Source organism: Terrapene carolina, unplaced genomic scaffold (assembly GCF_002925995.2).
Source record: "Terrapene carolina triunguis isolate 2854851 unplaced genomic scaffold, T_m_triunguis-2.0 Scaffold31492, whole genome shotgun sequence".
NCBI classification, from domain to species: domain Eukaryota; kingdom Metazoa; phylum Chordata; order Testudines; family Emydidae; genus Terrapene; species Terrapene triunguis.
This window is the reverse complement of record NW_020695843.1, coordinates 157,786-184,097: the sequence shown is the minus strand read 5'-3', so window position 1 is coordinate 184,097 and position 26,312 is coordinate 157,786. Positions and strand designations below refer to the sequence as shown.

At 48.6% G+C, this 26,312-nt stretch overlaps 1 protein-coding gene across 1 annotated transcript in view; it reads right to left on the bottom strand.

Moving 5' to 3' along the window:
* Positions 1-26,312, bottom strand: part of LOC113409242 (scavenger receptor cysteine-rich type 1 protein M130-like) — a gene marked incomplete at its 3' end in the record, with an annotated part of 74,189 nt that overhangs the window by 28,465 nt on the left and 19,412 nt on the right. Inside the window, exons 2-6 of the mRNA XM_029914124.1 lie at positions 16,572-16,581; positions 10,260-10,574; positions 8,479-8,602; positions 7,594-7,699; positions 4,725-4,869 (exon numbers count right to left, since the gene is read on the bottom strand). Of these exons, the coding sequence (XP_029769984.1) occupies positions 4,725-4,869; positions 7,594-7,699; positions 8,479-8,602; positions 10,260-10,574; positions 16,572-16,581 (700 nt within the window). The remainder of the gene's footprint in view (positions 1-4,724; positions 4,870-7,593; positions 7,700-8,478; positions 8,603-10,259; positions 10,575-16,571; positions 16,582-26,312) is intronic.

The following is a 26,312-nucleotide window of genomic DNA, read 5'->3' as shown; positions in this document are numbered from 1 at the left end:
TTTGGAGGTGAAGAACTGGTAGGGAAGCTCCACAAACTTTTTTTTTTCATATCTGGTACAATGAGAAGATTCCAGAAGACTTGAGAAATGCCAACATTGTTACAATCGTTAAAAAAGGAGATAAGTCAGAGGGTGGAAATTATCATGGCATTGCCTTGCTATCTACAGCAGGGAAAATTCTCGCCCGTATCCTCTTAAACCGATTACTTCCCCTTGCTGAGGAAATATTGCCGGAATCTCAGTGTGGTTTCAGACCATCCCGCAGGACAAGGGATATGATCTTTGTTGCCCACCAAATCTCGGAAAAATCTCGAGAGCAAAATCAGGACCTGTACATGGCCTTCATCGATTTGACAAAGGCCTTCGACTCTGTCAATCGTGAAGCCCTGTGGAAGGTGCTGGCCAGAATAGGCTGCCCTCCAAAATTTATTATTGTCCTAAGATTTCTTCATTATCAGATGACTGCCACCATTCTCTGTAATGGCCTGGAGATGGATCCTTTTGTCATGAAAACTGGGGTTAAGCAAGGATGCGTTATTGCCCCAATCCTGTTCTCCATCTATTTAGCAGTCATTTTGGTCCTCATTAAAGACCGCCTCCCCATTGGAGTTGACATTCAATACAGAATGGATGGGCAGCTTTTTAATCTTTGATGTTTCCACTCAAAGTCTAAAGTCCTCAGGGCGTCCATTACTGACTTCAGTACGCTGATGACTGTGCCATCCTCGCACACACTGAGAATGACCTTCAGTCCACACTGGATTTTTTTGCAGAAGTTTACCAAAGCCTATGACTCTCACTCACTATTGAGAAGACTAAAGTGCTCCATCAGCCTGCTTCAGGCCTTGCACAAGACCAACCACACATCACCATCGAAGGACAGACTTTGGAGAGAGTTGAGGACTTCTGTTACCTCAGTAGCCAACTTTAGCAAAATGTAAAAACTGACAGTGAGATCCAGCACAGGATCCAGTGCGCAAGTGCTTAAAATTAAAAAATAATTCCTTTGGGAATCTGCTCCGACGCATTTTCACAGACTGTAACCTACGGCAGGACACTAACATCCAGGTCTATGAGACAATTGTTATTCCTAACTCCTTTATAGCTGTGAAACATAAGAACATATAAGAATGGCCCTACTGGGTCAGACCAAAGGTCCATCTAGCCCAATAACCTGTCTTCCGACAGTGGCCAGTGCCAGGTGCCCCAGAGAAAAGGTAATCATCAAGTGATCCATCCCCTGTTGCTCATTCCCAGCTTCTGGCAAACAGAAGCTAGGGACACCATTCCTGCCCATCCTGGCTAATAGCCATTGATGGACTTATCCTCCATGAATTTATCTAGTTCATTTTTGAACCTTGTTATGGTCTTGGCCTTCACAACATCCTCTGGCAAGGAAGTCCACAGGTTGACTGTGCATTGTGTGAAGAAATACTTCCTTTTATTTGTTTTAAACCTGCTGCCTATTAATTTCATTTGGTGACCCCTAGTACTTGTGTTATGAGAAGTAGTAAACAACACTTCCTTATCTACTTTCTTTACATCAGTCATGATTTTGTAGACCTCAATCATATCTCCCCTTAGCCATCTCTTTTCCAAGCTGAAAAGTCCCAGTCTTATTAATCTTTCCTCATATGGAAGCCTTTCCATACCCCTAATCATTTTTGTTGCCCTTTTCTGAACCTTTTCCAATTCCAATATACCTTTTTTGAGATGGGGTGACCACATCTGCACACACTATTCAAGATGTGGGCATATCATTGATTTATATAGAGGCAACATGATATTTTCTGTCCTATTATCTATCCCTTTCTTAATTATTCCCAGCATTCTGTTCGCTTTTTTGGCTGCCGCTGCACATTGAGTGGATGTTTTCAGAGAACTATCCACAGTAACCCAAAGATCTCTTTCTTGAGTGGTAACAGCTAATTTAGACCCCATTGTTTTATATGTATGGTTGGGATAATGCTTCCCAATGTGCATCACTTTGCATTTATTAACATTAAATGTCATCTGCCATTTTGTTGTCCAGTCACCCAGTTTTGAGAGATCCTTTTGTAGCTCTTCGCAGTCTGTCTGGGTCTTAACTATCTTTAGTAATTTTGTATCGTCTGCAAATTTTGCCACCTCACTGTTCACTCCTTTTTCCAATCATTTATGAATATGTTGAATAGGACTGGTCCCAGAACAAACCCCTGTGGGACCCCACTATTTACCTCTCTCCATTCTGAAAACTGACCATTTATACCTACCCTTTGTTTCCTATCTTTTCACCAGTTACCAATCCATGAGAGCACCTTCCCTCTTATCCTGTGGCAGCTTACTTTGCATAAAAGCCTTTGGTGAGGGACCTTGTCAAAGGCTTTCTGAAAATCTAAGTATACTATATCCACTGGATCCCTTGGTCCACATGCTTGTTGACCCCCTCAAAGAATTCTAGTGGATCGGTGAGGAATGATTTCCCTTTACTAAAACCATGTTGACTCTTCATCAACAAATTATGTTCACCTATATGTCTGACAATATTGTTCTTTATTATAGTTTCAACCAGTTTGCCCAGTACTGAAGTCAGGCTTACAGGCCTTTAATTGCTGGGATCACCTCTGGAGCCCTGTACCTATTGGGTTCTGGGAAGTGGGCGGGCGAAGCCCGCCCACTGCTAAAGGATCCTCCCCCCGGCCTAAGGGGAGGACCCACAGGACCTAAAACCCAAATGATTACGGGGGACAACTAACGTAAAAACAGGGACAGGAGTGCGATTAAAGGGTCAAAAGAAGGGAACCTGACGGGGACACCGAGCAGAGAACCCCGGACAGCGCCCACTGCTTCTCAAAGATGTCAAGGGAGCCAGTGGACGCCGCCTCTGGAGCCCTGTAGCGGAGCAGTTACCCCGCTCTTAAGCAGCAAGCCTAGGCTGATTGGGGAAGCAGCCACAGCTGGGCCATGCCCTAATCAGGCCACAGCTGCCCCTGATAAAAGGACTATGAGGCAGGAGCTAGTCACTCTCCCTCCAGCTTCAGAGGGAGAAGGACCTAGCTGCCTGGGAGCTGAGGGCGCAGGCAACAGAGTAGGGCTAGGGAAAGGTGAGAGGAGCTGGGGAGCTCCCACCTGGCAACTCCCCAGGCTGCAGGCCCTGTGCAAGGCCAAACCAGGTACTGGGGATGCAGAGGCTACAGCCCAGGGGTTAGGCAAAGGCAGCAGGTCCAACCCCCCTTTTGCCAATGATGAATGGCTTGTACACTGCAGCCTGCCCCAGTGGAGGTGGGGGGGGTATATGGTGACTGGCAGTAGCAATAGACTGAGGCGAGGTGGGGATAGAGCAGGGGTCTCAAACTCAAATGACCATGAGGGCCACATGAGGACTAGTACGTTGGCCCGAGGGCCGCATTACTGACACCTCCCCCCACCGCTGCCCTCGGCCCCGCCCCCACTCCACCCCTTCCATGAGGCCCCGCCCCTGCCCCGCCTCTTCCCACCCCTTCCCTGCCCCCATTCCAAACCCTTCCCCGAAATCCCCACCCCAACTCTGCCCCCTCCCTGCCCCCAGGGGGTGCAGGAGGGGTGTGGGGTGCGGCAGGGGGCTCAGGGCAGTGGGTTGGGGTGCAAGAGGAGTGCGGGGTGTGGCAGGGGGTTCAGGGCAGGGGGTCAGGGTGCAGGAGGGGTGCAGGGTACGGCGGGGGTTGGGGCGCAGGAGGGGTGCGGCATGGGGCTCAGGGCAGTGGGTTGGGATGCAGGAAGGGTGAGGGGTGAGGCAGGGGGTCGGGGTGCGGGAGGGGTGCAGGGTATGGCAGGGGGTCGGGGTGCAGGGTGCGGCAGGGGGCTCAGGGCTGCAGGAGGGGCTCGGGGGGCAGGATCTGGCCCGGCGTGTACCGGGGGCAGGGCAGGCTCCCTGCCTGCCTGCCTGCCAGCCTGCCTGTCTGCCCTGCCCCCGCAAGAGGCTGGAACGTGGGGAAGGGGGTGGTGGAGGGGCTGTGTGTTTCTGTTGCTTGAGGCACTGCCTCCAGCAGCTCCCATTGGCCGTGGATCCCCATTCCCAGCCAATGGGAGCTGCTGGGGGTGCTGCCTAAAGCAACAGAAACATACATCCCCTTTGCCCCCCCTTCCCCACATTCCAGCCTCTTCCTGGAGCTGTGCAGGGCAGGGCAGGCAGGGAGCGTGCCCTGCTCCCGGTGCACGTCCGGCCGCCGCTCTGGTAAACACTGGGGGAAGGCAGGGGGTCTGCGAGGGGCTCGCAGGCCGCAGAAAATCACCCCGCGGGCCGCGTGTTTGAGACCCCTGGGATAGAGGGTTGGGGGTTTCCTGGGGAGGGGAGACCCAGAGCTGTGGGGGTACTGCAGAGGGCAGAACCCTGGGAAAAAGGGGCACTGGAGTCCAGGAGGGACATGAGGGCCAATGACAGGCGAGATACCGGCCTGCAGAGGGTGCTCCGGAGCTGGAAACAGAACTAATTCCCTAGAGAACCAGCAGGAGGCGCCACAGCGGTGAATTGTCGTCTCGCTACATGTGGTGGAGAATGCAGGCATAGGTGGTCCGCTCCCGATAAAAGGGGCAGGGCAAGGACGGCAGGACTATTGCCCGGAGACTTGAGAGCTAAAGGAAGGGATGGTGGATCCCGGGTATACCTGTGTTTTCTATGCGGAGACCACAGGTGCCATCCCTGGTTGGTCCCTGGTGTCAGCGCCCCGGCGGAAGGGGGCAGATGATATGCAGGGGATCCGGGAGACCCAACAGGGACTCTGGGAGGTGCATTGGGCCCTCCATGAACAGTTGGGCCAGCTGGCGGAGGAGCAGCAGGCCCTGGTAAAGCTCCTCCGGGGGAAGTTTTGGAGGAGCCACCGAGAGCCTGGTCAGAGGCCCGGGGCCAGGAGGCTGGGAACGGAACAAAGGACATGTTATGCCTGTTTAAGGCGATGACATTTAAGACGGGGCTGTCCCTACTGGGATGGGGGTGGGGCGCCTCACCCAGAGAAGAGACGGGGGCAAGTACCTCAGACAGTCCGCCGGGTGAGGTAACCCAGGCGGCTGCTGACATGTTGGGCCTGTGGGCAACAAGACCACATGCGGTGGACATGTCCAGGCCCGACGCGGAGGGTCCAGGTCAGGCCTGGCGAGAGGGCAAGACCCCAGATGGACAACAAGAGACCCAGGGCAGCAAAGAGACATGGACCCTGTTGTAGCTGCCAGACACCGGCCACATTAGGAGGCATTGCCCCCTCAGGGGAACTGAAGGATGGCCGAAGGAGGTGCCTGAGGACCCGGAAGGGCCAAAACTGAGGCAAGGTGAAACGCAGACTGAATGGGCCCAGCAAGAGGCCGGAACCCAGATGGTCGTAGGGCAGGAAACCAAATGGACCCAGACTCTGAGGGTGGAGGGTCCGGGAGACACGGGGCTGAGGGCGCAGCTCAAAGCCGCGGAGCAGGCCTGCCGGAAGGCGGAGGCCAACGCCTGGGAGATGGCCAGAAACTGGGAGGCTTCAGAAAGGAAGTGTGCAGCCCTGGAGGGGTGGCCCTGGAAGGCCAGCTTCAGGGAGCCCAGGCCAAGAGTCCCCCCTTCCCCCAGGGGTGGGGATTTTGAGTGTGGGGGGGTGCAGCAGGGCAGTTACCCCACTCCTAAGCAGCAAGCCTAGGCTGATTGGGGAAGCAGCCACAGCTGGCCCTGATAAAAGGACTATGAGCCAGGAGTTAGTCACGCTCCCTCCAGCTTCAGAGGGAGAAGGACCTAGTTGCCTGGGAGCTGAGGGTGCAGGCAACAGAGTAGGGCTGGAGAAAGGCGAGAGGAGCTGGGGAGCTCACGCCTGGCAACTCCCCAGGCCGCAGGCCCTGTGCAAGGCCAAACCAGGTACTGGGGTTTCAGAGGCTACAGCCCAGGGGTTCGTCAAAGGCAGCAGGTCCAAACCCCCCTTTGCCAATGATGAATGGCTTGTACACTGCAGTCCACCCCAGTGAGCGGGGGCTAGATGGTGACTGGCAGTAGCCATAGACTGAAGCGAGGTGGGGATAGAGGGTTGGGGGTTCCCTGGGGAGGGGAGACCTAGAGCTATGGGGGTACTGCAGAGGGCAGAACCCACAGAAAAAGGGGTACCGGGGTCCGGGAGGGACACGGGGGCCAGTGACAGGCGAGACACCGGCCAGCAGAGGGTGCTCCGAGTGCTGGATGAGCTAATTCCCAAGAGAACCAGCAGGAGGCGCCTCAACGGTGAGTCGTCGCATTGCTACAAGCCCTTCTTAAAAATTGGCGTCACATTAGCTATCCTCCAGTCATCTGGTACAGAAGCTGGTTTAAATGATAAGATACAGAGTACAGTTAGTAGTTCTGCAGTTTCACATTTGAGTTCCTTCAGAACTCTTGGGTGAATACCATATGGTCCTGGTGACTTATTGCGGTTTAATTTATCATTTTGTTCCAAAACCTCCTCTAATGATACCTCAATCTGGGACAGTTCCTTAGATCTGTCACCTAAAAAGAATGTCTCAGGTTTGGGAATCTCCCTCACATCCTCAGCCGTGAAGACCTAGTCAAAGAATTCATTTAGTTCCTCTGCAATGGCCTTATCGTCCTTGAGTGCTCCATTAGCACCTCGATTGTCCAGTGGCGCCACTGGTTGTTTAGCAGGCTTCCTGCTTCTGATGTACTTAAAAATAATTGCCATTACTTTTTGAGTCTTTGGCTAACTGTTCCTCAAATTCTTTTTTGGCCTTCCTAATTGTATTTTTACACTTCATTTGCCAGTGTTTATGCTCCTTTCTATCTTCCTCACTAGGATTTAACTTCCACGTTTTAAAGATGCCTTTTTATCTCTCACTGCTTCTTTTACTTTGTTGTTTAGCCACGGTGGCTCTTTTTTGGTTTTCTTACTATGTTTTTTAATTTGGGGTATACATTGAAGTTGAGCCTCTATTATGGTGTCTTTAAAGAGTTTCCATGCAGCTTGCAGAGATTTCACTTTTGGCACTGTACCCTTTAATTTCTGTTTAACTAACCCCCTCATTTTTGTGTAGTTCCCCTTTCTGAAATTAAATGCTACAGTGTTGGGCTGCTGTGGTGTTTTTCTGCCACAGGGATATTAAATTTAATTATATTATGGTCACTATTACCAAGCAGTCCAGCTATATTCACCCCCTGGACCAGATCCTGTGCTCCACTTAGGACTAAATCAAGAATTGCCTCTCTTCTGGTGGGTTCCAGGCCCAGCTGCTCCAAAAAGCATTTAAGGTGTCAAGAAACTTTATCTCTGCATCCTGTCCTGAGGTGACATGTACCTAGTCAATATGGGGATAACTGAAATCCCCCATTATTGACAGCACCTCAAGAGTCTGGAGAAGTACCGCCAATGATGCCTCCGGAAGATCCTTTGCATCAAGTAGGAAGATCACTGCACTAATGCCAGCATCCTCATTGAAGCTAATGTAACCAGCATTGAAGGAATGATCCGCACTCGCCAACTCTGCTGGGCTGGACATTTTGTGCTGATGCCAGACTCTCGCCTCCCCAAACAAGTCTTCTACTCTCAGCTCACCCATGGTCAGAGATCCCGTGGTACTCAGAGGAAATGCTACAAAGACACACTGAAAGCGCATCTCAAGAAAACTCACGTGGACATCACAAGCTGGGAAGAGCAAGCCACCAACCGACCCCAATGGCACTACATCCTCTCTCAGGCAGTAGCCCGCTTTGAGGAGAAGTGCCTTGCCCTCGAAGCTGAAAAGAGAGAGAGAAGGAAGGAAAGAAAAAGAACTTTCTCCCAGCAGGCAGCTGACCCATCAGGCAACATCTGTACCTACTACAGGCAAATCTATGGTTCCAGGATTGGACTCCTGAGTCTTCTCAGGACCAGGGCCAGCTCCAGGGTTTTTGCTGTCCCAAGAAAGAAAAAAAAAAAAAAAAAAGCCGTGATCGCGATTGCGATCTGTGGCAGTAATTCGGCGGGAGGTCCTTCGCTCCAGAATACTACTAGTATTCTGTCAGGACAGCATCTCTCAAAAATCGCTTGGTGCAGAAACATCACAGCTCCCATATATGTCTGTTCTCAGTGATATCTAGTGCACAAGGCTGTTTGTAGACGGCTGACTGGTTATTTCTGGAAAAATTCTAAATGGGTCCAATCCTGAGTCCTTTATTCTGTTTCTACTCAGTCTGTTCAATGCAAACTCACATTACAGTCAATAGCTGCCTGCCTGAGTAAGGAACCCTGGGTTTGGCCCTATGAGCTGGCCCTACACCTCTATCCAGGGAAGATGGGGATTAGTGACAAGAATGGACATAACTATAAGGGCCATGGAAAGACTCCTCCTCCTCTCCAAGCTTCAGCACAGGCATGTGGAACTACCCTGCCAGCACAGCAGGGGTTAAAGGGAGCCTTTGGCCCCAGCTAGGCCCACCCTGTTATACCTGCATCCAATGCCAGGCCTGAGGGGGAGAAAAGGAGAGAGCCTGGCTCAGCTGACTGGTGAAGAGGCAGGAGCTATCCGCCTCCCTACCTGAGGGGAAGGGTCACTAGCCTGCCAGCCGAGGCAGCCAGCAGGGAGTAAGCACTGTCTCCCCAGCCAAAGGGGGACTGTGGAGGAGACCTAGGAGCCTCTGGCAACTGAGGTAACTGGGTGACTGAAGCCCAGAGACATTGTGGGGTTCAGTCTCACCAAACTTACAGCTGCCCCACCTGAAGGAGCCTGGGATCGCAGCATGAGGCCACCCAAGATCCACGAGAGGGCGCTATGGGATACAAGCCACCCAGCGAACGGGACTAGAGGGGCCATGCCCCAAACAAAAGGGACAGTGGTAGGAAGTAGCCCAGGGCAGGGGATTTAGACTCCCTGCTGGGAGGCCTCCCCTATTCAGGGGTAGATGCATGCAGGACTCTGGGCTGGGACCCGGTGGAGAGGGAGGGCCTGGGTTTCCCTACCCCACTGCCTAAAAGACTGAGCCAAATTGACCTTGAAAACCAGGGGATGGAGGTCAGGGGCACCAACCACTAGGTTGCCCGGCCCTTCAAGCGCCTTGTTACAAACCCAAACTTTATTCCCACTGCAAACGTGCAGCTCCAGCTGAGATGCAGGCGCAGTGTTACAGAAAGATGCACAGAAGGGACTTTTGCTCTCATACCCCTTTGTTTGTGTGCAGCTCCCTCCTCCTGGCGAGGTTCAGACAAGAGGGACTCCCTGCTGTGCACTTGCTAGGTGTGCAGCACAAGGCATTGCAGTTGTTATTACCAGGTTAGGAAATTTACATTGGTGAAGGTCAATGTGTTTTCTGAAGAGTTTAAAAGTCCTGGCAATGAATTTTTGTAAAGTTCCAGCCCACCCCAGCTTTTTTATTTTTTAAAAATACAAAGAAATTGCATACAACCCCTCCCCCATGTGAAGAGCGTATAGATGTTTGTCATTGAAACACTCAAAATCCAGGAAAGGGTTGAGATTAAACACTGCCCTGAGCTCCCATCGCCAGGGGGAGCTGCTAAAACTATTGGAACTATAGGAAAATATTCTACTCTTCCTTGTGCTATGTCAGAGGAAGATATTATTTCTACTAAATGTTAAGAAGAGATAAATTAAAACTAAAACTTATAATGGGTCTGTAGTTGTAATGTTAACTATTGAGTCACAACAAATGTCTCATTAACATGATATTCCTGTGCTGTGTAGGGTTGAGGTATATTTTTGGCTGAGCTCTCTATGCTATGCCAGATCCACTGGGTATCAGAGGTTTTGAAATTTTCTATTACTGGTTGGTCCAAAATGTGAGAAGTAACAGAGCAGAGAGGGGAGTGCTCTCGGCTAAATCTAAATCTGGCCAAGCTGGGAGAATCCGCCCATTCCTCGGTCACCCTCTGAGGATGGCAAAGGGGCTACATAAATGCCCCACTCTCTGTACCTCTGTGGTTGGGTGTCTGGGTCTGGATTTTGGCATGAGTGTAACATTTTCAAAAGTGCCTCAGCGACTTAGGCTCCTAAGTGACATTTTCCTTTTCCATTTTCTTTCCTATCTGCATTTTTAGACCCATTCAGAGGGAAAGGGAAAGGAAAGCCGTGGCATTAAAATAACTGGTAATGAGATAATGAAAATGATTCAGTCACACAGGGGGCTCCTCAGTGGCCAGTGACATGAACCGTAATAATTACAGCTGAGTAATAACAATCATTACAGGACTTACTCTGATTTTTGTTCATTTCTCGTTAGGGTCACAGGCACACAATGCCCTCGTGGTTCAAGCCCTTTTGTCTCAGGGGATTTGCCTTTCAGGACTGAGCTGGCTGATTCTTACCTGAACAGGTCACTCCAGCATCCTCTCCATGACTGCAGGAAAACACTTCCCGTCTCACGTTCCCGCAGTGCCAGAGAGCAGACTCGGTACCACGACAGGCAACATTAACCAGCCAAATTTTTCCAGATCCTGCTCCAAAATGAGCTGAGCCAGGGGCACTGACAGCATCTCCACATCCCAGGTGCTTACAGACAACCCCAGCATCTGCCATGTCCCAGCCATCATCGCACACCGTCCCCCACTGATCCTGGTGTTTAACCTCCACTCTCCCGGCACAGGGGCTGCCTCCATCCACCAGCCTCAGCTCCTCAGCACCTTCAAAGAGAGACACAGAGCAGGGTCAGAGCGAGCAGGGAGACACCCCCCCCCCAGCATTATCACAGCAGAGTCCGCACCCGGCAGCAGGGGATCCGCGTCCAGAGCCAGGAGAACGGGACATGCCCAGAGCTGCCTCATGGCGCCACCTTCTCACGTCTCAGGGCCTCACACTCGGGGCTGTCAGTGCTGCAGCTTTCACCATTTTATCTCCACTCTGGCGATTTGGGGTGTTTTTAACCTGTCTCGTGAGAACACGATGAAAGGCACCAACTCACGGAGTTTCCCTTATTCCAAATGGCGCCATCTCTTGTCACAGTGTCACTAGGGCTGAAGCCAGTGAAATGCCACCATCTCCCTACAGTCTGTCGGCATGTGGGAGTGAGGCCGCCCTGAATAAAGCTGGCTGCCACTTCCCACTAAAGCCCGTGGGGAACAAGACTGTCTCTGTGTGGCTGAGGGGGCTGGAGAGGACCCAGGGACTGTGATGGGCAGCAGAGACCCAGTGAAAGGAGGATGGTGAGAGTGAGGGGAGCAGGGCACTTGGGGGACAGGAGTCAGATTCAAGGCTTGCAAGGGAAGGGGGTGCAGGTGCTGTGTGGGCCGGAGGGAGGGGTGGGGAGGAGGTTCTGGAGCAGGGGGAGGAAAGAGGGTGGAGAAGGGAGAGTCTGTAGCAGGAGGCAGGAGGGACAGAGGGGAGGAGGGTCTGGAAATGGGGGTAGGAAGGGGCAGGAGTGAGGAGGTGGGTCTGGGGTGGGAACGGGAAGGAGCTCAGAAAGTAGGGGCAGGAGGGAGAAGTGGGGAGGGGAGGGGTGTCTGCAGAGGGAGTTAACAGGGAAGCAGTAGAGAGGGACAGAAGGGAGGGCAGGGGACAGGGAGCTGAAATTGAGGCAGGAGGGAGGAGTGGAGACGGAGCACAGGGTCGTCTGGAGGGAGATAAGGGAGCATGGGGCTGGAGGGGGTTATTGAGCAGGGGGTAGGAGGGAGGGGAGGAAAAGGGGGTTTAAAGAAGGGTGTCTGCATGGAGAAGTGGAGAGAGGAGGGGGTCTGGAGTGGGGGACAGGAGTGAGAAGTGAGGAGGGGGTGAGGATCCAGGTAGGAGAGTGAGAGAAGGGAAGGGAGAGAGCAGAGAGGGGGCAGAAGGATGCATGGGGAGAAGAGGGGGGAAGGAGGAGGTGGGGGGGAAAGGTGATCATGTGTAGGGCGAGGAGGGAGGGGGTCTGAATCAGGGCAGCAAGAGGGTGAGGAGGGGAGGGGTGTGGAGCAGAGAATGGGAGTGAGCAGAGGTAGCCTGGAGCAGGGGCACATGGGGGAGTGTTGGGGAGGATGGAGGGTGGGTCTGGTGCTGGTGGACAGAAGATAGGGGAGCGGTTCTGGAACAGGGGACAGGAGGGAGTATTGGGGAGGGGAATGGAGTCTGGAGTAGGCAGGGGATGGGGTCAGGAGTGGGAGGGGCAGGAGAGAAGGGGAGGAGAGGGGAGGAGGCTCTAGATTGTGGGGTGTGCTTCACTATCTCAGGTAGAGAAGCTGCAGGGTGGTGTGGGGTGAGCCAGGGAAGTGTTGCTGTTTGCAAATGGCTAAATCAATCCTGTTGTGTTACGGTGACATTATAGCTGATGTGAATGGTTGAGGTCTCCAGTATCTCTGTCTGTAACTCACCCCTGAACAGTAACAGAAGTTCTGTGTGCGAGTGTGAACCATGCTGCATGAATTAGCTCAGTGGCTGTCAACTATTTCTCAGCCAGTCCTTCGTCTGTCAGAGGAACTGAACCAGGAGGGGAGAGCGAAGGCAGTGCTGGGCAGTGGACGGCAGTTCCCATCTCAGGGGTGAGGGGAGGGTAAGCGCAGTCTCCAGCTGAGCCGCCAGGGGGAGCCGTGAAGTTTGGGTGCACTAAAGGGTGACTTTTCAGCCTGCGATTCTCACCCCCACGCTGGCAGAAGAGTAGAGGTGAGTTCTACAGTCCATAGACAGACTGAGTAACATAATGGGATGGTTTTTATAACCTCGTAATTTTTGTTCTGTGGAGCTTGGCATTACAGCCTTGTGCTCCCTACTGGAGCTTCCTCTCCCCACCTGCCCCAAACATATCCCTCTTCTATCGGTCTCTTCCCACCCTCCTCCCCTGGGCTCTTCCCCCTCCTCTTCTCCCCTTTCTACCTGGCCTCTCTGACCTGCATGTACAGGTTGCTCCTTCCCCAGATGAGCAGCAGACTCTGCCCCCACTTCCTGCCATTGGCTTTTCTCCCAGTAGCTCTGAGTTCCACCCCCTGCCCCCAGTTGTCTCTAAAGTTTTTTGTATCTCTGGGGGTTGTGGAGAGGCAAAGCTGGCTGCTGGGAGGGAGGCAGCTAACAGGGAATGTGAGGAGCGGCCACTGCCTGCCACACAGTCCTGGGATATTAGCTGGGAGAACTGGTGTGAAGAGCCAGGACTGTCCCTGTGACTGGGAGCTAGTACGGGCATCATTACAATGCCCATGAGTTACGGCTACATGCAGAGTTCCACTGTGACCCCTGGAACAGGCTGGCTGCAGCAGTGGATCGCTGAGCCGGGGACACCATGTTTATGGAGCCTCCATGGAGCTCAGAGAACAGTACAGTTCACACCAGTACATGGTCAGACCATCCTGCTCCTTTAATGCCAAGGAAATACAAAACGATCACTTTGCTGCAATCCACAGGGGTGTTTATTCAGGTATGACTCACTTCAGTGTAGTCCCACAGGCAACCCATGGGGCCTGGTCTGCACTAAGAAAAAAGGGACTTTTTTTCAATGGAGTTAACTCAGTGATGTTCACTCGTGGCAGGACCCAAGGCTGTAACTCTGCTCTAGCTAAGTGCACACACAGTTCTGTTTCCCTGCACACAGTAGAAACTAACAACTGTCGGCAGTTTCCTTGTTCAGAAATCCTCCAGCTACCCCTCCAGTGAGCTCCAACAGGCTTTGTTTCTTTTCTGCTTCCAAGGTCCCGATCACAACTCCTTCTACTGGCTTCTCCCTCCAACAGACACAGTCTGACGCCAGTATCCTGCCCCTGCACTGGCAACAATGGAAACCCCGGGCTTAGCTCTGACCTACCCATGTGCCTAGTGCCTTTGGCAGTAGCTCCCACTGTTTGCAGCTGTTTTTACTACATAAAGGATCTTGATTGCTCCGTCTGTTGAGCCTAAAAGAGAGTTTTCACCCTGCCATTGGCTTTCATGAGGTCGGTGATTGTCTTAGGATCGAAGCCTCCCCGATGGCAGCCATCAGCACCTTTCAGGATAACAATCACATTTATATTGTACCTATCATATACTGGCTCCACTTCTGTGGCCCAACTTGGAATAATGACCCCACCCAGCACTCTGAACATTGGGGAAGTTCAGATCTTGATCTGGGAGTTAAACCTGTGGCTTTGGTCCGTCCCTGATATTTTCTCATTTGTTTGCCTGGACCCCACATCATTTTACAAATTTGTTTTCCCACAAAATGTAAATAGGTCAATAATTGTGAAACACGATCTTCTGGCAAAGACTGACTTGGCCTCTACTCAGGGCTCAGGGGGGAAAATTGCGGCACTGAGGGAAAGGGAAAAGTAGCTACATGGGGTGATATTCCCTATATTGTAAACACTCCTGAGTCACTGTGTCTGTGTCATGTGAAGCAAACTCAAATTTCCAATAGAAAATAAAAAATATCAAAGGGATGATGCACATTTCCTCATCAATTCAACAAAAATACACTGAGCTGAGCATGTGCTTGGGATCACTATATGACGTTCTCCTACAAGTAACTGGAGAGTATTTTATGCTCCCCCATGTCACTGTGTCTGCATCATGTGAAGCAGTCAAATTTCCCATAGAAAAGAAGAAATATTCAGAGGATGATAAACATTTACTCATAAATCCAACAAAAATACACTGAGCTGAACATGTGCTTGGCATCACTGTATGACACCATCCCACAATCATGCAGTAATTTATCCCTCACATGATAACAATTATCAGAGGGGTAGCCGGGTTAGTCTGAATCTGTAAAAAGCAACAGAGGGTCCTGTGGCACCTTTAAGACTAACAGAAGTATTGGAGCATAAGCTTTCGTGGGTGAATGCCCGCTTCATCAGATGCAAGACCCACTGATGATAACAATTGTCCATCCTCTGCAATGTCAGTCTGATCACCAGCAGTCACCACAGAATCCCCTGCTTTTCGGTCATGTACAGCTGTGTTATGGCCTCTAACCCCAGCACATTATATTTGAACTTCTTGGAAATCTGAAATATAAACTCCAAGGAACCTGCTGGACGGTTTGGTTTGCTCAGGATTTTCTGGGTACCAGCCCCCTAATCACTGCACAGTTACTGAGCTGTCTGTGAAATATACATTAGGGAAGGTTTTTCTCTAAGACAATAATTTAGATGGACATTTCTGATCATCAACTTCAGGGTTAGTTTCTCAGGCTGGCACAGCAGCACATCGGGTTCCCATGAACCAGCTACTGCTGAGCAGTTCACTGCCCTGCCAGTCACATGGATCATTCTCATCCTATTAATACCAGCCCAACAGGTTCCAACCACTGTATTATTTGAATCATAACTGGGTCCCACATTCGATTTTAATCCTATTGCTAATCAGTTTTGGAGTCTTTGGGCCAGATTCACTTCCCAAAATGCACCAGCACTTGCTGAGGTACCCCATGATCTGCCCCTCCCCTTCATTGCTGTTAAGTCTGCCTGGAGCTGGGACACAGCTTGGCAAGGAGCCTGCAGCCCCCTCTGTGCTGGAGGAACGAGAGCAGCCCTGAAACTGGGCAGGGGCAGCCTTCAGGGAATGAAACCAATGTGTCCGTGAAAGGCACCAATACAGCACCTCTGCCATGCAGCTTGTGCTGGTCGGGCTTCTCTAGTCTCCAAATAGGATTCAAAGCTTCTCCTCTCCAGCAGAAACCCTGGGGGAGGGAGGCAGGGCTCATGCAGGATAAATCTTCCTGCTGGCAGAGCTTCCGGTACCTCCATGGGCACAGGGCTTTGCACACTGCACCCCAACACATGCACACACCCCTTCCCTGGGAGGAATCGGCTCTGGGTTTATTTGGATAAATCCTGCTCACTTCAAAATTGCAAAACTTCTACTGGCTTCAGTGCATGAATGGGGGAGTGAGGAGCCAAGACTTGGCCCTTGGAGCTGTTGGATTCAGTACCAAACAGACATTTCTGTTGGATCCCAAATTATTGATGTATTTATTGGGATTTAAAACACTAAAGCGATGCCCAGCCAAGACTGTTGGCACCCGGACGACATTGATAACACACTCAAATCCCAGCAGCATGAAGTGGCCATTTCAACAGGAACTCAGCCAGCCAGACACCTACAGAAACTCCTTCCCACCCATTTCTCATTATGTTACGCAGGGCCTGGGTTCTTCCCACCCCCAAACAAGTGTCTTTTGCAGTGTGCCCAGAAGGTCACCAAATTTGGGCTATTTTGGCCCAAACCGGACAACAAGTTTCAGAGTCCTGGAGGCCTCACGAGAACACCCTCCCAGCCACCCCTCTCCTTTATAAAAAGGGGGAACCAGCTTAGGTGCCCCTGCTAACCAGAGCTGTGGCAGTACGACACGGGGAGAGAGGTGATCCCTCAGGGAGGCCGGTCCCAGGACATTTAGGTCTTTATAAATACTAACCAACACCTTAACCTCCACCCAGAGCTGGGCAGCCAGTGCAGATCCTGCACCATGACTGTAACATGCTCCTAGCAAGATGTGCTGATCAGTGAGTTGCTTCCGTTTGCACCAGCTTTGTTCTCTGAATGGTTCTAAGGTGCAGCCCCACATTAGGATCATTTGAATAGTCCAATCTCAAGGTAACAAAAGCCTCGGTAACAGTGGTAAGTTCCAATCCCAAAAAGAAAAGTCACAACCTCCTAGCCAGGCACCGATGGTAAAAAGTGGACTTTAAAAGTTACCACCCTAGTTCCAGTTAACCCAGCTCCCCTGGTGAAACACAGAAGAGACTTACCTGCTATGTCCTGAATTGTGAGGAGAAGAAGCCACAGCACCGAAGTGGAGAGATGTCCCTTCATTGCCAGCCTGACTTGCTGTCCCCCCTCTCAATGCACTGGCTGCTCCTAAACACCTGCCAGGGCTCCTCTGTGTCTGACAAGTGACAACAAAGCAGTGGAAGGGAAATATATAGAATCAGAGGCTGGCATCAGCTGCGTGAAGGAACCAATAGCAAACCCACCTGCCTTTTTAGTTATTATCAGTGTTTTTATCTGTGACTTTATGCAGCTAAAACATCCAATAAAACTCGAAAGCAACAAACATCACCATATATGAGTGATGAGCCCCCTCCTGATGTCAGCTTTACCACAGCCTCAGATCATCGGGTAACCCCCAATCTCCGGTGAGGGAAGGAAAAGTTCTGTACAAATTGTATCCGTGCTGTTTCTCACCCTGATAGATTTTATATCGTATTAAACATGAATTGGGAGACATTAGAGGCTGGTTATTTTATAAACTAGGAAAGAAATCCCTTGTGCCAAAGGTGATCATTACAAGACCAATTCCCAGTAAAGGACATGCCCAATTGTAGACAAGGACAACTCACTAGAACCAGGTTGTGTCACTCAGATCAGCTTTATAGAAGAAGAATTACTCAGCCGCATCTGAAATATTGACAGTTCTTCTACTAATAGACCTTGGGGCAGGGGTGAAAGTGGGCCGGTATGACATACTGGTAAAAAGTGGCTGCCAGTACCAGCCCATATGCAGCTGACGTTCATTGCCCCTTTCCCCCAACCCCTGCAGGCTGCCAACATGGGGGGGGGGCAAAAGGGGCAGCTACCCTGGGGCTGGTGATTTAAAATTTAAATCTCCATCGGAGCCCCGGGTGGCGCGGGCCAGGCAGCGTAGATGCGCTGGCTGGAGTAGGCTGACCCCCAACCGCGCCCCTTCTGCCCAAGGCCCAGCCCCTTCCAGGGGCCCGGCTCTGGGCCCCCGTACTGGTAAGTGCTTAATGTTACTTTCACCCCAGCCTTGGGATTTCCTGCCTAGACCATGATTCTTAGTGATAGAGGCAGAGCTTAGGGCTTTCTGAGTAGGCCATGACCCTCTCATGCAGTAGCAGGATGTCCCACACACACCATGCCCATCAGTGCTGTCAGCAGGAGGAGGGATCATAGGAAACAAGTTTACTTGATTCATGGGACAGAGACAATTCAAGGAACAGGCACAAGGCACAGGGCATATAGCACAGAATAATGACTGGCTGGCACCACAGCTACCTCCTGGTCTTCCTCAAGAGAACTGTTACAAATACGTGGATTAAGGGAAACGTCTTTAACTCTTTACCTTTGCATTTTCTCCCATGCTGCCCTTTCTGTATGGAGAAAACTCCCTGAGAAAATCCATGCAGCCAACACCTGATCCTCCTTCGAATCCCTCCTTGAGACTCTGCTCTGTTGTGATTCAGGAAAAACACTTGACAGAGAATGACTAGCTTGGCAGGGGAGGAGGTGGGGCTGTGCCTCTTCCCCTTCCTTCCCTCTCCTTATTTTTACCAACCTCCCAGTCCCAATCCTGCCATTCCCCCTCACTCTGCCCTCCCACTACTTAAGCAAACAGTAATGACAAAACAGGAAATTGCACCAAAATAATATAAGGACCCTACTGTCAATCAAAAGTTAGCCTCACCCCTTGACCCCTGCCCACCTGTCATGGGAAGTCCTGCACCTGTGGGTATTACTTCTGGTGTCAAGCCGGACACATGACTGGAAGCAAGGTGTGTCATGTGACCCCTCTAAGAACTCCTCCCACTGCCCTCTACCAATCAGGATGGGTTTTCGCCCCCTCAGGACCACCCTGAAAGGCAATTTTATGAATCGGGGGGAGTTCCAGGGCGGGATGATCCGTGCAGAAGTGGGTCATGTGACCCTTCTTAGAACTCCTCCCACCACCCTCTACCAATCAGGAGGGGTTTCAGCTGCAGGGGACCACTCCTGAGAGGATATTTGACCAATCGGGGAAGTTCTGGGGTGGGGTGACCCATTTGGAAATGATTCGTGTGACCCCTCTAAGAATTCCCCCCAATGCCCTCTACCAATTGGGATGGGTTTCGGCTGCAGAGGACTGCCCCGAGAACAGATCTGACCAAAATAGGGCAGGTTCTGGGGTGGGATGAACCGCCCAGAAGAGGGTCATGTGACCCCTCTAAGAACTTCTCCCACCACCCTCTGCCAATCAGAGCACAGTACCACTACCCCATAAGTCCCAGCTCTGGTAGAAGAGTCCATCTCTTACCAAGAATGCACGTTTTAGAACGCGTGGAAATGCTGAGAGGAAACATGGACTTCTTCACCACCCCCGTAAAAACTTCAGCCTTTGTTTTAGCCCCGAGGGACTTCGACCATCTGTGGAGAAAGCTCTACATCAGTGAAAGTTCTGAGGAGGAGGAGGAGGAGTGAGAGACCAAAGGGAACCCTTTGGCCCAGCCGTTGATGGATACATCAGAACCCGATCCCGAAACCCAACTGCCCGTGAGACACTCCAATGAGTGTGCTGGCCTCTCGTCGTCCACCCCACTGGAGGAAGAAGGCGAACACAGCTCGGGGAGTCACCGGCAGACAAAGTGAACAGAAAAGATGTTGCTCAGGTAAATGAACAATTTAGAAGTAACGTTAGAGGATGTGCGTGTGTGTGTGTGTGTGTGTGTAATGAAGTTGTGTAAATCTAAAAACAAGCAGTTGGAACTTACACTTGTTTCTTTTCTGAAAAATCCCTCGACAGCTCAACGATACCTTTCTAGAGGACCCGGAGGCCCTGGACACCATTGCATCAAGCAGCAAAGACGAACTGGGCCCACCTTGTTTTTGCTCAAAGCCGATACAAATCGTTGAAGAGGACTCTGAGGATGATGGCTATGAGGAGTTTAGGAGGGGGCTTGGCACGGAACTAACTGAGTCAGTGCCACGTCATGAGCATAAAAATGTCATGCAGACTATTGTACGTGTTGCTGTTTATGCTGTCCTTAATCAGTATCTTAGGGAAAAGCTTTTTGAAGATTGTGAGGGCTGTGTCATAGATGCACCAGGCCAGCAGCACCATGACTGTGTGGCTTGGACTTCAATGGATATAAACTGCAAGCTCTGGGGCTTGTGTGCTGAGCTGTGTTTGGAAAGCTTATTCAACACTATTTTTGCCATAGGTGATGCTGTGCTTAACTCAAGAACTTTAGTGCAAGGAGTGGCCTTGATAAATGCTGTGCAATTCAGTGGAAACCCTGACCGGTTTTAAAGAAAATGACCAAACCGGAAGATGCCTGCTTACAGCGTTATATTGACGGTCTGGTCCACACAAAAAGTTACAGAACCCTGCTTAAGAAAAAGACTATTTGTAAGAAATCTAAAAGGATTAAGTTAGAGAATGGTGAAGGGACAAACATGCGATATAAAACTTGGTAGCTGTAAATAAAAAAAAAATCTATTGAAAAGGGCTTTGTGACTACTGTGTTTCTGTTTAAATTTTTAAGGTCTCTGTGGCCCTTAAGTGAGCTAAAAGTTTTAATGGAACATCTTGGTTTGTTTTCAAGGAGTTGTATGTCTTAAATTAAAAAAAAAATAGTTTGTGAGAACCTAGTTCTTGTGTCTTTGTGTAAAAGAGACCCATTTACAGCAAAATGCAGAAATGTATGTTGTAGAATCTTGGGGGGGGGACACCCTAAAAATGTGTTTACAATTTAAAAAAAAACAGGGATGGTTCAGACACGTGTTTGAGTACAATGGAGTTGACCCACCGTGTTGAACTGAATGGTTTTAATCACACCCCCACTGAATAGCCAGGGTGACTGAGATTATCCGTCCTTGTTGCCATCAGGGTTAATCATATTAGTGATCGGTAATTAAATTTGATGGGTGTACACCCACAGTAAGGGAGGTGGGTGGATGAGGATGGTGAGCTCTGAGTAATATGAAATGAAATAAAACCTCAGGAGTTTGCAGACGCTATTGGACAGTTTAAATATAACTCCAGGAGTTTGTAGAATGCTATGGGTCACTCTTTCTAGCAACTCAAAGTCATTAAAATAATATATTTAAAAAATAAACAAGGGTCTAACCCCAAACTGAAATGTTTCAAGGGTTCACAAACCTCCACCATACTTTAGAACAAACATTTGCTCTAAAGACAATCAAACATTTAAAAGCTCTGGGTATTTGTAGGGTGCTTACTATGGTTGTGATACACCCATTTTATTTCAAAAACAACCCCCAAACTTTAAGCATGAAAGAAACATGTTTAAAAAACAAACAAACAAGCCCCAAGACATTCATTGATATCTGCAAGGGGCCCCCACTTGGGAATGGGGTACAGGAACATTAAGGATTGTTGTGTTTGGTGATTTACTGGTTTTTCATTGAAACAGAAAAATGTGTTTTAACTAAAAGAAAAAAAAATAGCCTAAAGCAGCCCAGTTGTGCAGACAACTTAATTCCCCCACCCCAGATCACAAAAGGGAATGTTCAGGGAGAGGTGCCTAAAGTCCTTAAGTAGCTATTAATTCAGAGTTGTGGTGATCGAATCAACCTGCTAACTACAGACTTCTGAAGTCTGTTTGAAACAAAGAGTTAGGATGGTATAAAAAAACCTCAGTTTTTTGGAGACTGTCCTCTATCAACTGAAACTATCTTGAATTGAATTGCTGCTGGACTGCAAGAGGAGGTATGCTTCCTGTTTTTAACTCTGAAAATATATATTGTATTGTCACTTTTTGGCCATGCTGTCCTTACTAAATAGTGGTACCTATCTTCATTGCAGTGTGATCTGTTTAGTGTGGAACCAGTCACTTTAAGCTGCATTTTACCACCAGGCCAATGTAAAAACCAAAACCCATTTTTAACTATAGTTGTGCTTAATACAGTTAAATTAAAAAACTGCAAACTGATGGTATGGTGTGTTTCAAACTAACAGAGTGTTTTTCTGTGCAAAATGGTTTTTAAATGCGGTTTGGTTTTTATTCAGCAAAAAAAAAAAAGAGATTTTTTTTTAAATATGGGGTTGTTTGTCCTCTTAAAAGAGTTGGCTTTAATGTTTAAATTGTTAGTGATTCAGCGGCCTAAGCTAGACATAAGTGTGGGTGTTTAAAAAAGTATTTTGTTGCAAACTGTTGGTTTGGTGTTTTAAACTGGTGGTGTGTGTATGTGCGTGTGTGTGCATGTAAAACATAGGTGGCTTTTAAAAAAAAAAAGTATATGACTGCAAACTATTGGTTTGGTGTGTTTCAAACTAACGGGTTTCTGTGCAAAATGTGTTTTAAAATAGATTTTAAAAGTTGGTTTTTAAAGCAATTTGTTTTTTATTCTGCAAAATGAGATGTGTTTTTAAAAAGTGTTTGTGTGTGTGTGTTTGTTTTTTTTAAGTGGTAGAAATAAACTCAAAACCCGTGTTTGTTGTACAGCTGGAAATAGATTATTTTGTTTTAAATCTATGACTTTTTTTAAATAGAAAAACACCCTAATGAGAATTTTATTTTTTAAGTTTAAAAGACAATTTCATGTTTTTTATAATAATAATGTTGTCTGCTCCACAGTACGGTCAAAGCATGAGAGATCCTTAGACCAGAGGGTAAACAAGCTCAATAGAAAAAGGAAAGAGACAGCTGAAAAGGAAAATTCACCAGCATCAGTGACTGATGCATGGATGAAGCCCAGTAAATATATTTTGCTTATTGGTTTGGTTGTTTTATGAGGTTGTGTATTTTAAGTAAATACATAGGTGTGGGTGAGAAAGATGGTAAAGTTAAGTTTTGTAAAATGTTTTTTTCCTCCTAATCAGGCATGTGCAGCTCTCCTGACAATGCTGTAGTCAGAGCTACAGGGACACCTCCACCAGAATGGCTAAAGAACCGGGAATCTGCTTTGAGATCTTTAACAACGCCAACACAAAACAGCACAAGAGTGCAGATGAAGCATCAGAGCAGTCTAAACCTCATATACGTCAAACTGAAGGACAAAACACTCTGGTAAAAAACAATCATGCAAACACAACTCCAGTTTCCAAGCAGCCACCACCACACCAAGCCCTGAGAAAACTGTGAGCGAAAACACCAATATTCACAAACCCGGAGCACGTGCTCTATGGGTTGTGAGTAAAAAACCAAGGACTGACAAACCATTCTCCCAACACCATAAGCTCATCACAGCTCCCCCATATTCTAGTATTTTGGAAAATATGATGCTTCGTTCAGAATACTGGTGGACACTGTATCCTCAGGGGTTCTAAAAGAAAGAAGAGCTGGAAACTACATCAAAAATGCAAAAGCTCTTGCAGGTGACTTTTTGAAAAATATTTCAATTTTTTTCGAAAGGGTAGCTCTGAGCAGGCATGACTATTCATGGAAAGGGTAAAAGGGGCACCCTGAAGGGTACACATCAGCTAAGGTGTAAACAAAAGGGGGGACGGCGCTTGGGGGATAAACAGACAGCTGCCAAAAAGTTCCAGGCCAGGGTCGCTGTAAACATTTTGAAAAAGACTGAAGAGGTAATGAGGAAAAAAACAAAAAGAGATGCCCCCTACTGGAGGTTCTCAAACTGGCTCATCTGAAAATGGGGAGGTGGAATCCGACCTGCAGTGTGGTGGTGACTCTCATGCAGAGTCTGATTTAGAAAATTCCCCAGAAGGCTGTCTAGATGGGTCCCTGTCTACTCCTAATGACCGTCATGGAGGCCCCTCGGAGTCTGACTCTCAAATAGCATCTGACGTAGAAGATGCCGCTGATGGTGCCTTAGAGGAACCCCCAAGTAACCCTGAAAATGCAGAGGTGTATATGGAGAGAGTGAGAAGTTGGCAATGTGAATTACCTAGATTTGGGGGTTGGTGTATTGTGAGGAATTTCGTTTTGTCAATCTTGAGTGAATAAATTCAGCTCAGCAGGTTGCTGAAGCCATACACAGGGGGATACAGTTAGTTCTCGATGATGTTAATGGTAGGATAGGCCCTGATGATTATGTTCAGTTATGTTTAGAGAGCCATAATTTAACTAACCCTTTCTTTTCGGCCAGAAGAATGAGGGATGAGCTGTCTGATGAGGATTTCTTCAATCAGACCGATGTTGCATCTCGTTGTGACAGTTGTAAAAAACAGGGGTGGGGGCAGTCGTAGAGTTTTAAATTCTATCCTCAGTAGTCAAATCATCCATAAAAAGAGACAGTGTTTAGTAGACCTGACTTACACCGGTACCAATCTCTGTTTTACGGGCAGGCTCTTGGCCATCATGTCCAACCATAAGCCTACGGACGCGGAATTGTTAGTGGGGGCAAGAAAGTTGCATGAGAAACTGGAGTGGTCAGATCAAAAAAAGGTTATGCTCAGTGACGTAGCAACATTTGAACAGCAATTAGGAGTCAACATACAGCTGGTGCTTTATGCGGCGAAAGGTGGCTGGGGCTTTTTTAAAACAAGGGGCCCAGTGTACCCCAAGACTTTTTTCATCCTGTTGCATGATGAGCATTACTATAGGGTTCTTGATGTGAAAAAGGTGTTCAGTGTGAAAAGTTATTGTGAGTTTTGCCACACGGTGTACAGTCACCACCACTCTTGCAGGTATCATTATCGCCTTTGCTTCAGCGTAATGTGCTCGGACAGCATGGGTGTGCAGCTGAGGTGTTCTAGCTGTAGACAGTATTGTCTGTCCAAAGAGTGTTTAGACAGACACGTTGACTGTGAATTGAAAAAACAAGTTGAATGCCTGTTGAAAACTTTGTGTGATAAGTGTCAGTCTTACATGGACAAGCGGCACAGGTGTAAAGGGAGGCATTGTAAGCAGTGTCAGGGTTTGATCACCGGTGATGTAGACAGCCACCTGTGTTTTATGGACAGCATTAGAAAGCCTGAATCATTAGAAAAGTATATTTTTTACGATTTTGAATGCACACAGGAGACGGGGTTGCACATGCTCAATTACATTTTTGCTATGTCCCTAAAGCTGGAAAAATCCTGGGAATTTAAGGGCTATGAGTGTCTTTCTATCTTTGTTAAGACCTTTATTGGCAAAGAATTCTGGGACGACATGTTCCTAGCACACAATTCCAAAGGTTACGATACATATTTCGTCATTAGACAGTTACTGAAGTAAAAGATGTGCACAGAACTCATCACTCAGGGTAGTAAACTAATGTGTGTGGAAGTTAAGGCCCTGGGCATTGGTTTTATAGACTCTTTAAACTTCTTGCCCATGAAGCTTAGCAAGCTCCTGGAGGCGATGGGGTTTGAAGGGTGCAAAGGGGATTTTCCACATTTTTTTAACACTTTAGAAAATCAAAATTACGTGGGGTCTATGTCCGGTGTGGAGCACTATGGTGTAAAAAGCATGATGCCCAGGGAGAAAGCAAAGTTTCTCGACTGGTATTGGGACCACAGATATGAGACGTTTGACTTGCAGAAAGAGCTGGGATATTACTGTCAGCAGGATGTCAAAATGTTGAGACAGGTCTGTATTCTATACAGAAAAGAGATTATGAAAATGACGGAGATGGGAGATATAGTAGAGAGAGGCCCTGGTAAATTCACTGAGATAAAACTGTGTATAGATCCATTCTGGTACATAACGCTGGCATCTGTCTGCATGGCTATGCACAGGTTTATGTTTTTGGAGCCTAAGATGGTAGCTCTTCTCCCTCCAGACAACTACCACAGGCAGAAAAAGAAATATTCAACCCCATCTATTCAGTGGCTGCCATATACCTCTCACAAAGAAAATATACAGATATGGCATGCTTTACAGGGTGGGAAACTACAGTTAGGCCCATACTTTTTAGACTGTTATGCCAATGTTGATGGGGTACACACAGCCTTTGAGTTTAACGGGTGTTTCTTCCATGGCTGTATCACCTGTTATTGTGAAAAAGCAAAGAACCCTATGATGGGGACAACTTTTGGGTTTCTTTATTACAAGATGCAGCTCAAGACCGACTATCTGAAAAGACTTGGTTTTGTAGTGAGGACTCTCTGGGAGCACGAGTGGGAGGTGATGAAAGAAACAGACAGGGAGCTGGCAGGTTTTTAAAATGAGCCCAGTTGCCCCAGCCTCTCATCCCTAGGGATGCTCTTTTTGAGGGAAGAACAAATGCTATCCACCTGTATTACAAACCTAACCCCAGGGAAGAAATCCACTATCATGATTTTACCAACCTGTACCCTTCTGTAAACAAAACCAAAGAATACCCTATCAGACACCCCAATATAGTTTATGACAAATTTGGACCCCTCACAAATTACTTTGGAATAGAAAAAGTTAAAGTGTACCCCCCGCAAGGCCTCTTTTTCCCATTGTTACCTGTCAGAATGAGTGGCAAGCTTATAATCCCTCTATGCCAAACCTGTGCGGAAACAGAGCAGCAGGAGACATGCACCCATACTGATGAGGAGAGGGCCATCCTGGGGATGTGGTGCACGGTGGAATTGAATGTGACCATAGCAAAGGGGTACGCGGTGGCTAAAATATATGAAATCTGGCATTTTAATGAAAAATCTGACAAACTCTTTTCAGAGTACATAAAATTACACCTCTGCCAGAAACAAGAGGTTTCAGGGTATCCCAGCTGGTGCACAGACAAAGAAAAACAAAATAAGTACGTTAACGATTTCTACCAGAAAGAAGGCGTGCGTTTATGCCAACACGAGATCAAGTTGAACCCCGCTAAACGCCAAATCGCTAAACTGTTTTTAAATTCTCTGTGGGACAAATTCAGCCAAAGAACGAACCTAC